Source organism: Lotus japonicus, chromosome 4 (genome assembly GCF_012489685.1).
Source record: "Lotus japonicus ecotype B-129 chromosome 4, LjGifu_v1.2".
NCBI lineage: Eukaryota > Viridiplantae > Streptophyta > Magnoliopsida > Fabales > Fabaceae > Lotus > Lotus japonicus.
Genome location: NC_080044.1, coordinates 17,373,819 through 17,386,325, shown reverse-complemented (window position 1 = coordinate 17,386,325; position 12,507 = coordinate 17,373,819). Strand labels below are relative to the sequence as shown.

The 12,507-nt window shown below is 34.0% G+C and overlaps 1 protein-coding gene across 1 annotated transcript; it reads right to left on the bottom strand.

Moving 5' to 3' along the window:
• Positions 1 to 9,440: 9,440 nt before the first annotated feature.
• Positions 9,441 to 10,486, bottom strand: LOC130711846 (uncharacterized). The gene has a single exon (XM_057561609.1). It carries the CDS (start codon positions 10,293 to 10,295, stop codon positions 9,558 to 9,560), a length of 738 nt encoding a protein of 245 aa, XP_057417592.1. The 5' UTR covers positions 10,296 to 10,486; the 3' UTR covers positions 9,441 to 9,557.
• Between the last annotated feature and the right edge of the window lie 2,021 nt (positions 10,487 to 12,507).

Sequence of the window (12,507 nt, the reverse complement as noted above, 5' to 3'; positions counted from 1 at the left end):
AAGTGAGTTTAATTTTGATAAAAAAATAACGTTTAGTGAGTCATTTTTATAATTACGGACACTTTTTAACTATTAACACTTTTATTTTTATCTTTCACTCCCTTTATTTTAATTTAGTTTAGGATTTGTTTTGGCCCATTTGGATATTAGAATTGGGTCTTACGGCCCACTTAGGCCCAATACAAAACTGTTTGCAAGCTTGGGGCTCCATCCCGTTAGAAACAACAGACAATTGAAGAAATCTGACAAGGATTTAGATGGTAGAATTGATTGATTAAAACTTTTAATTGACTAATTAGTAATTAAACATAACATAGATTGATTAATTAATTAATTTAATTGTTTTGTCAATTATGGTGTGTCATTGTTTCAATTCAAATGAGTGTAGGTCAAAGTAATTAAAAGTGGTTAATTGAACTCCCAATGTCGAAATGTCAATACTTAAGAAATGCACTTTTAGGGAGACAATTTAATCTTTACCACACTCGATTCCAAACATGAATCCTGGAGTCCAAAAGCAATTATTTATTACTTCTGAAAACGTGGATCAGGCTAAACGTGGATTTTGAGTTTTTCAAACATGCTCTTAGTCTAACTTTTAGAACAGTTAAAGATCAAAATATAGTGAAATGAAAATATGAATTACGTGTCTATACCCTAGAACTTCCATATTCAATCAGAACTTGGCACTCTTCGAATCTTCAACAATTATTGATGCATGACTTTGGGGACAAGTAATGAAGAAGACTCTTCCATGCAAGGTTAGTCTAGAACCGTCAGATTTTGCAGGGTCACATTCTTAGTTACCTATCAATATTTGAGGTTATTAGGCTTAGCCAAATTGTCAACTGAATTAATGGTTCGTTCGAAAATTAGATAAAAAAACACTACTTATATTGATGATGTGAGAGTGACTAGCAGCTCAGGCCAAATTCAAATTCAAATTTCACCAGCTAGTAAAATGTGTAGGCAATTGATCACACTGCCAAATTATCACAAACTAGCAAAGAAAAGGAAAATTTCCAGCATGCTACCGCAGGACCAACATCCCTTTATTATAGGTATATAGCCCTTGAATACAAAAGTCTTATGGTTCCTTGATGGCCCCACCTTATAGCATGAACCTTGCATTAAAGACAGAAAGGTAGAGGCATTGAATAGCTAGTGTAGTTTACTAAGTTTAGCCTCTCTTTATTAACTGCATATGTCTCAAAGTTGGAGGTGATGAATTATTGTTTAGTTTTCTTCGTTTGAAAGAGCACAGAACACTCCTCTGTCATATCATTCCATAATGAATTCTAGAGCTTGATTTGGATATCACAATCAATTATATAAAAATGATTTTACTAGGTTAAAATTATTTTTTAGTAGTTGAAATGATGACCGGGTGCATCATAAAAGCAAAATGGAATTCTAGAGAATCAATTCAAATTGCCACAATAAATAGCCGTTTTTACGTTAAACATAATCAGTTATATGATTTTATAATTGAATTTTATAACATTAATTTTTATAAATAGATCAAAAAATAAATCACATACAATACTCAACTCTATTAGAACCAATTCTACCATAATTAATTATGCATACATTAATTCAAACACACACTTAAGAAACTCACATCTTTTAAGCATACGGTTTTTAAGTTGAACTCAATTGAATATAACTAAAGATCTTGACTTCTTTTCACATTTCACGCATTATGGGGTCTTATTAACCATACTTAATTAAATTTCAATACATCAAATGTAATTTTCAACTGTGCTTAAAAGATATATTTTTTTAAAATGGGAGAGAGACAACTAATAGAAAATGTTATTTATACACTATATAAAGCGTGTCACAAGTAAATAAGAATATGAAAATGACTGAGGGAAGGTCAAGATAAATTATTCTTATCAGAACTAGTTTTGCTAATATATGTCCTAACACGAATTGAGATCCTTTCTGGCAGCTGCATTATGCAGCCAACATAGATGAGGATAAATGTAATTCAATACTTACTTTTTGGTAAACTAATTTCACTAGGGGTTGGAAAGAATGTGTTATTGAGGAGGATCAGGGTGTCCAGACCCAATCCGGTCTCGTCTTGTCCCAAGTTCATTAAATATGAAAATATTTAATATTTTAATTACTAAAAATTAAAAATATAAATATAACAGTATCTACTACTAATTATAGTATGAGAGTAAAAATATATGAAGGAAGACATACAATGAGAGGTGACACTTGACGGAGTTCCCACTTTTTAATTTTGAAAATAGTATATAGTATAAAATAGGATATATTCTAGGAACCTAACTCATCCTTACTGTAACTAGGCCAAAAGGCTAAATTACAGACATGCCAAAACAATAATTTTGCTGGAAACTTTTCTATCCACTAATTAGTTATTTTCTTCTTTTGCTGAAACTCATTGATCTAATGATAGATTAATCTTTGGATATAATCCAGAAGAGGGCTTGGAGTATATTTTTTTAGAAATAATGGTTGAATTAGTGTGTGATTTTATAAGTGAGTTTGATTTTAGTCTTTTGGTGGAAAAATGACGTTTAGAGGCGATCATTTTCATAATTACAAGTTATTTTTACCGTCACTAAACTTTATTTTTCTGTCAAATGATTAAAATCAAACTCGTTTATAAAATTAGGGATTAATTTAACCATTAATTTTTTTTAATTTATATACAATATATGTCTCAAAATTTGACTCAGTATGGTAGTCCTAATATATATATATATATATATATATATATATATATATATATATATCTTTGCAACCAAGCAAGCAACTGAGAAATTAACATGTACTCTAACCCCTGAACTCTAAACCTTGTCTAGACGTGTATCAACAATTTGTTTCTTTTAGTTGAATTCAAAAGTGGTAAGAAGTAGCTATTTAAATTCTTATGTCAAAAATTTAATCTTCAGAAGCCAAGCCATACTCTTGGAGAGATTTGTTGGCCTTTACAACATCCGAGTCTAAATTGCTATAACAATTTATTTAAAGAACAACGATTTGATACTTCTTTTCCCTCCTGCGATAAATAGTTCAACGCTCATGGGACTTTTACTTACTTAATCCGTCATAGTTTCCTGCTGGAGTGATGGTGCTGTAAAAATTCCAGTCTTTCCTTTTCTGTTTACTATAATTGATTCATTGTCCTTTCTCCTGTTTTGTTTTACTCTGTATTTATGCTTTTCAATTTGGGTTGCTTTTCAATATCACCTGTAGAGGCAGTAGCCCTATCCTTTTCCCTCACATTGGGATTCAAAATGTGCTTGATACAGAGACTATCATGTTCCCAAATCTGTCCAAGTTTCCATTAATGGATGATCTGTATCACTGCTGGAAGATAATAAGCCAGCATTTGCTTTGTCTTATAGCCTTCATTGCTAGCTCTTGCTGATGACTCAGGGAAGAGAGGCAAGGTATCTATCTGCCACTCTGACTTACATGATTTCTCTTCCTATGATTGGTGACTGTGGTTGTAATAGGTACAAACCTGAAGAAAGGTTAATATGCTTGCAGTTTTGGGTAGTGAGATATTGTTTGGTAATTTCACTAGGATAAAAATGGGGTCATGTTGCAGTCTTTGTTATTGCTGACTCAAAGGAACCTTGTTTGCCATTTAAAAATCAATAAAGATGGGAATGCTCAATTCTTTAAACTGTTTAATACATGAATTGGATTAGATTATGCCGGTGGGCAGATAATATAAAATTTGAAAAAACATTTGTCTGAACCTTAAACATAATCATGAATTCATGACCCTGCCTGTTTTTATGCTGTTTAAAAAATGAAGTGGGTTTGGGAATATAGAGCTTTCCAAGCTAGTGGGTCCCTTATATAGGCATACTAGAGTAATAGCTTGGTAGAAGAGTGTAAAAAAAAAAAAAAGCTAGTAACACCCAAAATTGGCCCTCACAATTAGAGAGTGTTTAGTTTCACCTTAAAAAAATCTAAAAATAATTCTGATGAAGTAAAATCAATTTTATCCGAAAATAGTCATGCTTGGAATATTAGAAGTAAAATGCAAAATTATTAATTCAAATTTTCTTTACCAATTGATTCTCCAGGTTTCGGTTCTACTCTTATAGACGGAAAGAACTCTATTAGAAGAGTTAATCTCATAAAAAATATATATGTTTTTTACTCGAACATAATTCTTTCGAAGAGGATGCATGTCTTACACCAAAAAATAAAATTGATATGTGGCATGATATTAGAGTCTCGACAATCAAATGGTCGTCAAGCCACAAACAATGTCTCAAGGGTGACCTCTTAATCAGATGCATATCAATAATTTCTTCTTACATGATACCAAAACCTCTATAATCAAATGGTTTAGAATTTAATTATTGTTGCTCCATTATCATAAGAAAAAAATGAGTTTCACACAATGGGAATGATGACGCCTATTACAAGTATAATATAAAAATTATTATGTGTTTTTTTTTAACCAACAAGTTTAAACTTTTGAAATATATAATTGGTTCAAGATATAAGAGTAATTTTAGAGAATTGATTTGAGACACAAAATCAATTTTTCTATAAATTTGAAAGAATAGCTTTTGCATCAATTGAATTTTCATAGCATTATTCAACAAAAATCACTTTTTCAAACTAATTGTAACAAACCCTAATCCAAACAGTTAACTTTTCTGAGTTAAACACCTTCTGATTTTGCATATTTTCGAATGACTATAGAAGATTTCAACTTTTCTGAATAATTGAGTGTTAGATTTTAAAAAGCCCCAATGTCAATCAAAATTTTCTCCGACCAATGGATAGGAGAAGCTGCTAGATTTGTTTAATGCTTAATGCTTTTGTCTCTGCCCTCAATAAAGCAGCAATCTGTTGGTACCCACCACTAAAAAATCATTACAAGTACTACCAAATAAACCATGTTACTCCAGCCAATTTATACAGTGTGTGTTTGGATTAGCGTTAGCAGAATTGGATCTGGCCAGAATTGAATCTGGAAGAATTGGATCTGGTAAACGTGAGTTTGAGTGACGTGATTTATGTTTGGATACATTTATCAGGAATTGGATCTGATAGACTTGAATTGGATCTGTAAAAGGGTGAGGGGACAATTGGATCAGCATTGATGCTGAAGCAACAAATTGTTGTGTTAGGATGGATCCAATTCTGGGGCCAGAATTGGATCAGCATTTAGCATCCAAACATCAATGGAGATGGGAAAATCACGTTTGAGGTCTTTAAACGTGGATCAGACATGATCCAACGTGCATCCAAACACACCCACAAAGTGATATAAGACCCCTAAAGGAAACCAATTGAATTGAAGACAACAAAATGGGTGATGAGGTGTTTGTGAGCGTGAAAGTGCTTGAGCTCCTCGTGAACTTCTTTTTCCTTTATCACTTTTTGCCTATTATTCCATGAAGTTAATTAATGAAAGTAAAAGTTGCTCAAGAATTTGAGATTTTTTTAAAATAAGAATTTGAGAATTATACATCTATTTCCATGAGAAAACTAACCTAACCACTCCAATATTCATGTGTTTGTGGAAGTAATCATGACAATCCCAATAAGAGGAGCAAAAAGGATGGAAGGGAAAAAGGACATTTTGGAAAAACGGAAAGGCTTGGCGGCAACATAATCAAGATTTATCAAAGATTATATAATCTCTTGGACAGAAAGTAAAAGTGTAACAAGGAAAATGGAAGCTAGTAATACAGAAACTTTGTTTTTATAATAATCAACACATAATTTAACAATGATTGGGATTAATTATACACGGGAGAAACCTTTTGCCGAAGGCAAAAGCACATTAAAAAATAAAAATAAAAAAAAGTTGGAAGAGGGTGGGGGACGGGGTGGTGAATGCGATATGGTAAGTACAGACTGATTGACAAGACAATATGTATAGCAATAAGAAAAAGTGAGTGGTAATAATTTCACAGGAACAGGCTAAATCAAATTTGTAGTTAGCACAATGTGGTAACATAATGCATGGCTAGGTGAATGATACTGAATTGATAGTTAAAGATTTTCTGTTTCTCAAATATGGATCATTGGCGACTCTGAGTTGTTCTATTGATGTAGAGACACAATGTGAATTCAAAAGAGAAGTATATACTAAAGGAAATGAGAAGATAAAATATGAATAGATAAAAAGTGGTGAAAAAAATAGAAGATATATAGTTGATAATTTCTTATTTTGTTTGGTTTAATTGAAATTGAGAATAGGACAACTAACTTTTAAAAGAAATTGTCAACTTTTTTTTCAAAGTAAAATGAATACCCATTGATGAGGAAATGACATGGATTTACAACCCTCCTCAAAAGGGCTTAAAAAATAGTAAAATCGGCAAACTCAACCCGCCCAAAGCACCAGCCTAAAATCCTATAAACCACAAGATCAGGGACAACCAAAAACCCCACAAGACCCCCAAATCAAACCAACCACCTAAAACTAGACCTGTACAAACCTAGGAAGGCTAGCGCGAATTGATCTGGGCTGCAATCTGGAACTGGGCAACACCATCTGTGCAATCGTATGTCATGCCAAGGCGTTTACCTATCAAGATTGCGCTCCGCGCCCTAGTCAAGACGACATAAGGCTCTGACAGCTCCACTGACAGCACCATCAGCTCCTTCCCTATTGGTTCCGCCACATCATCCACATCTTCGGCTCCCTTAGTCCCGCTTGAGCTCTCGATAGGCCCCTTCTTCTTTCTTCCTCCTTTCTCAACTTTCCTAGGTCAACTTTACCTTTATATGGTCAATACCAAAGGAAAGAGTAATGTGGTAAATGATAAGAATGAAAAAAAATTAAAAAATGTCAATAGTCGTCAGGCCAATTCTTCACAAAATAATCAATACCCGAAAAAGATAAGGGTCCCACTACTTTTTGTTCTCTCTTCACAAAGGTTCTAATTCACTGAACATATGAGTCTTCTTCCATTTGCTATGTTTTTGTGCATGCACTTTCATACGCGAACAATGCTTAGATCGAAGGGTTTTGAATTTGAGAGAGAGGGGTTAGTGTTAGGAATCAACTCATCAAGGTTTTCGTTCATTCCTCCTTGTGGTTGTTGGGTTGTTGTTCACTATTCAGCACAGGGAGGAAGAAGAAGAAGATGATAATTTGTGGGCTTGGGGTTCGATTTTTGAGTTTCATCTTTCTAATTCATCAATTTAAATTTTTCTTTTTATGTCTTCATCTTCCAGACTCATCAATTTAATCTTTATCTTCGATTTTTGTCTTCCTCACTAGCTCGAGTTATGATACATACACACCCCTCACATCTTTTCCACCTTTATTTTTTATTTATTTCTCTCTTTTTATCAATCAAATCATCTATCACATCTTTTATTTTCTCTCTTTTTTCTTCCTATCTCTCTGCTCCTCCACCTCTTTCCACCTCTACTTTGAGGTGTGAACCAAACATTATTCCACTAGCTCTGAATTTCTTTCCTTGCCTTTGCTGGGTTTAATTTTTGGGTTTCATCTTCCAATTCACTAAAAGATGAAGATTTATGTAATTTTTCTAGATTATTTTGAAGATGAACACTTTAAAAAAACGGTGAGTCTAGAAAAAGAAATACATTTTAGGATGCTGAAAAAATTGATGATCAATCCGAAAGATGGAGACATAAGTTTTGTCTAATATCTTAAATAAATACAAAACCATGGACAAATAACACCAAGCTTTCCTGCAGCCTAGTGGTGAGGTTTGTGTGATTTTTGTAATAGGCAGGGGAAAAAACCACCATATTAATTTATCTTCACGGAATTTTTCAAATAACAATTTGAAGGGACCTAAATTAAAGAACTTCAATATTAAGCTTAGAAATAATAATGGGATGAAGTTATTTATATGACTTTTATCCTAATCTGATCAAAAAATCATTTGTAGGGGCCTAAATTAAAGAACCTCAGTATTACTGGGACCTCCAACATATTTAAGCCTAGAAAATATTAATGGAATAAAGTTAATTCCCACTTATCTTTATTTGTAAATTTGACCAATTCATTTTATTTTATTTCTGTAGATATAAAATTGATGTGAATGTTTTAGATAAATAGATATAAATTGAATCATTCGAATTTCGGATAAAGAGAGATAAAGAGACATTTGGGTGAAGCATGATATTGGGCATGTCATTAACCTTATCTTGAATAAATGTGACTGGTCTTTGAAGTTACCAACTAGAGGAATTGAGAATCCAAACTCCATTGCTTTTCATTCTATAATCCTCTTTCTATGAAACTTGAACATGTGATCCACTGATCCGAGAGAAAACCTGGATCTAAACAAGCTCACTTGAAATGCTTTCTGGATGCTGCTTGAACTAATTAAGCATCAGCCATTCACGTTATATTAAGAATACAATTCCATTCCCTTTCTTTTTCCGATATCAAACCAGCAAACTATTTCCATTTTCCTCTATTACCAACTACAGCCGTAGAATAAGATCAGCATTTATTCCAATTCTTGTTCAAATGTATTATTATTTTGATCAAGTAAACCATTTAAAAAACGTTGGAATATATTCCTAAAGCTTCATGGTTGGTTCTGTTCTATTCTATTATTCCACGTCATTGACCCTTATTTTGGTCAAAAAAATCTTATGAAGAATTACACATGGTTAATTTATCATTAGACACAATTAAGAAACTAAATCTACATAGATAATTAATAACTTAATATTGCGAAAGAGATAACTCAATTATCAACAAGGCAAATTAGACTGAGTACCAAAGTGCTCTCAGATTTCATGCTTACACAACACACCCGGATAGCGATAAAAAAACACCGCTAGAATATTCCTTACAAATAAGTTGGAAGTTATTTGACGGTCGTCCCTCGGGACCAACAAGGGGTAGATATTCACCTGTTGTCCATCGACTATGCTTTTTGACCTAATCTTGGGCTCTGAGTCACCCTTCGTGGACAAACCTTGCAGAGGAACATTTAGGTTCGATGCATTGGATTCTTCCCAATGTTTGTATTACTCAAGCCAACATTCTCAATTTCTCGCTTTCGCTTCATTTTTGAATCGCCTCTTTTATTTAATGCATTTATGTAACTATGAATAAATCTTGAATTTGGAATTATCGACATCCGAATATGACTAAGTCTATGTGGTTTATACAATAAAAACTACATAGGTAGACCCCGTTTGGAATCACAGCTTAATTAAGCGCTTATAACCATAAGCGCTTATTTATAAGCTATTTTAAAATATTTATTGAAATAAATCGAAAATAAGCTATATATAAGCATAAGCTCTTTTTCATAAGCTATCCTGAGTAGCTTATGAAAATAAGCTCGAAACAGCTTATGGTAGGCCATCAGCTGTTTGCATAAGCTCTCCCAAACACTGACATAAGAGCTTATGCTATCAGATAAGCTCAAATAAGCTCTTCCAAATGGGGCCTAGTACAAGAACTCAAAGATAAATTATAGAGAATATTTGTCAATTTTATATAGCATAGGGGGGAATATGAACATTAATTTCATTTGGATTTTGATTTTTGAGCGCAATTTTTGGTCAATATTTTTTCTTAGTTTCTAAATCTAACATGGTTTCTGAACAACAATGGCGGAAGACTCTTCCCTCAGAAACCTCATTTGCTTGGCGATGAACGCATCTATGGTGCGCTGGAACTCCTCATTGCTCAGCTCATCCTGCGGGTACAAGATTTCATCGCCGCCGTTTTCTCGCTGCTTCTCCGTCTCCGATCGCCGGAGCTCTTTCCGTCGCGCCGCTCTTTTCCACTTCTCCGACTGGCTCCGCCGGTAACTCACCACATCAGAACCAACTCCGGCGTCCGCAACCGCACTATCCTGAACCGTCTCGGTGATAACCTCCTCCTTGGATTCGCTCCGCCGGTAACTAACAACATCGGAACCCACTCCGGCGTTTGTATCCGGTACCGTCTCGGAGATGATGACCTCCTTGTCCTGGCACTCCGGAGCGTCGGCGGGAGAGGGAGGATCAGGGACGGAGTTGCGGCTGTTGAGGAACTCGCGGTGGAGTCCGGCGGCGGCGTCATCTGCGGCGGTTTGGGCGGAGAAGCGGCCGGATTGGGCGATTAAAGCGGCGATGATGGCGTTGGAGACGGCGAAGATGAAGAGAGGGCTAGCGGCGAGGCAGCTGAGGAAACCGGCGGAGACGGTGAGGGCGGAGGGGAGGCGCGTGAGGGTCCAGGAGAGGAGCATAACGGCGACGATGATTTCCAGAATGCGGAAGGTTTTGGGGATGGCGGAGAGGAGATTGTAGGTTTGAATGGAGTTGGCTTTCTCTGTTTCCATTGTGAGAGAGAGAAGAGGAACAATGGAGTTTGAAACAAGAGTGTTTTAATTGGTTTTAGAAGTTGGAAGGAAGATGATGAAAGGAACAGAAATTGAAAGTGAAGTGAAGGAGTAAGAGAGAGAACATGAGTTGATGATGTGATGTGTAGCTGTAGGGAGACTCCAGCTTTGCATCAGTGAACTTATGAACACCCCAACATTGGTCTTTTATAGACTCTCTCTACCACCCTTGTCTCTACTCACCCTACCTTTTCTTTTTTTTTTCTTATTCTTTTATCATTAAAGTGGTATACTTCTAAAAAAATGAAAATCATCAATATATCAATCTATAAGGGTGAAAGTCAAAAGCTCATATCTTATTGTCGATAGCTGTGAGACTAATTAACATATAATTAACGATTTATGTGGTACAAGATTGATCAATAAGTGTTTTCCATTCAAAATAGTTGGGCTATTACGAAAAGCTATTGAAATATGAATATTATTCCAATTTATGTCCTCTTCATCAAATTTGAGCTTTTAATTTTATATATTAAACAATCTAAAATATTTTAAAATTTGAACGTTGCGTTCAAACTACGAGGCGCAATTTACGTCATGGTTTTTCTGAAACATAGGAAACAAAATTTGTTACTCGGATCTGACATGAAGAAGGTTTGATATTATCCACATCCATATCTCGAGGATTATAAACAGACAAATATCATTTACACTTTAAGTCAAGCCAATCAAGTTTATGTACGGTATATGACACTGAATTCGATAATTGTGCTCTACAATTTTGACCTACTTCGTAAAATACTTCCAATATGGAAGTTGTGTGCCCCCTATCAAATATTTTGAAATTTGAACGTTGCGTTCAGATTACAAGGCGCAGTTTACGCTGTGGTTTTTTTTGGAACGTTGGAATTAAAATTAATGACTCGGATCTGACATGAAGAAGGTTTGATATTATCTACATTCATATCTTGAGGATTATAAACAGACAAATATCTTTTACACTTTAAGTCAAGTCAGTCAAGTTTGTGTACTTTATATGACCGGGATTCGAAAATTAACCTCTACAATTATAATTTGGACCTACTTTGTAAAATGGTTTTTCATATGGAAGTCATGTGCCCCCGACCTTAGGTTGGAATATAGGTGGAACTATTTCAAGACATAGGGGGTCATGGCTCCCTCAAGCTTCTAGGAAATTTTTTGAAAAAATAAAATACATATAAGTAAATTTTTGTGTCAATAGCTGTTATAAAAATTATGCTCCAATTTATATCCTCTTTATTTAGATCTCTTAATTGAAGTTTGAGCTTTTAATTTTATATATTAAACAATTCGAAATATTTTTGAAATTTGAACATTGCGTTATGACTACGAGGCGTAGTTTAAGCCGTAGTTTTTTCGGAACGTCAGAAACAAAATCAATGACTCGGATCTGACATGAAGAAAGTTTGATATTATCCACATTCATATCTCGAGGATTATAAACAGGCAAATACCCTTTACACTTTAAGTCAAGACAATCAAGTTTATGTACTTTATGACTCAGGATTTGTAAATTTTCTTCTACAATTACAATTTAAACCTACTTTGTAAAATGGCTTCTAATATTGAAGTTGTGTGCCCCTAGACCTTAGGCTGGAATAGAGGTGGAACTACTTGAGGATGTAGGGGGCCATGGCCTCGTCAAACATCTAGAAAAAACTTTGAAAAATAAAATATATATAAGTAAATTTTTGTGTCAATATATGTTATATAAATACAACGACAAAATTATAAACAAATCAGTATGTATCCCAGTGGAAATGTTGGTAATATGTTAGTAAGGGGTTTATGGTTCAAATCTAACTGTATGCCATTTTTAGTTAACTCCTGCATTTTTTAATTAACTCCTACATTTTTTTCATTTACACAAGCTCAAGTGAACATCAATGTCATAATTTTTCCCCTCCATTTCTTTGCATAGAAAAATGTGATTTATAACAATTATAGGAATTTTTTTTGGTACATAAGAAAATGATAACAATTTTATGATATAACAATAATATATAAATACAATATTACCATCGGCTTTTCAAAAAAAAAATTACCATCGGAAAATGATAACAAGTTTAGGATATAACAATAATATATAAATACGATAAATTTATCTCAAAAAACTAATAAGCAAAAGCAAAAGAGTAAAGTCTTTTTTCAAGAGAAAGATTAATCAAAA

Excerpts from the sequence above, each read along its gene's own strand:
- LOC130711846 (XM_057561609.1), bottom strand. The coding sequence starts at position 10,295 with ATGGAAACAGAGAAAGCCAACTCCATTCAAACCTACAATCTCCTCTCC.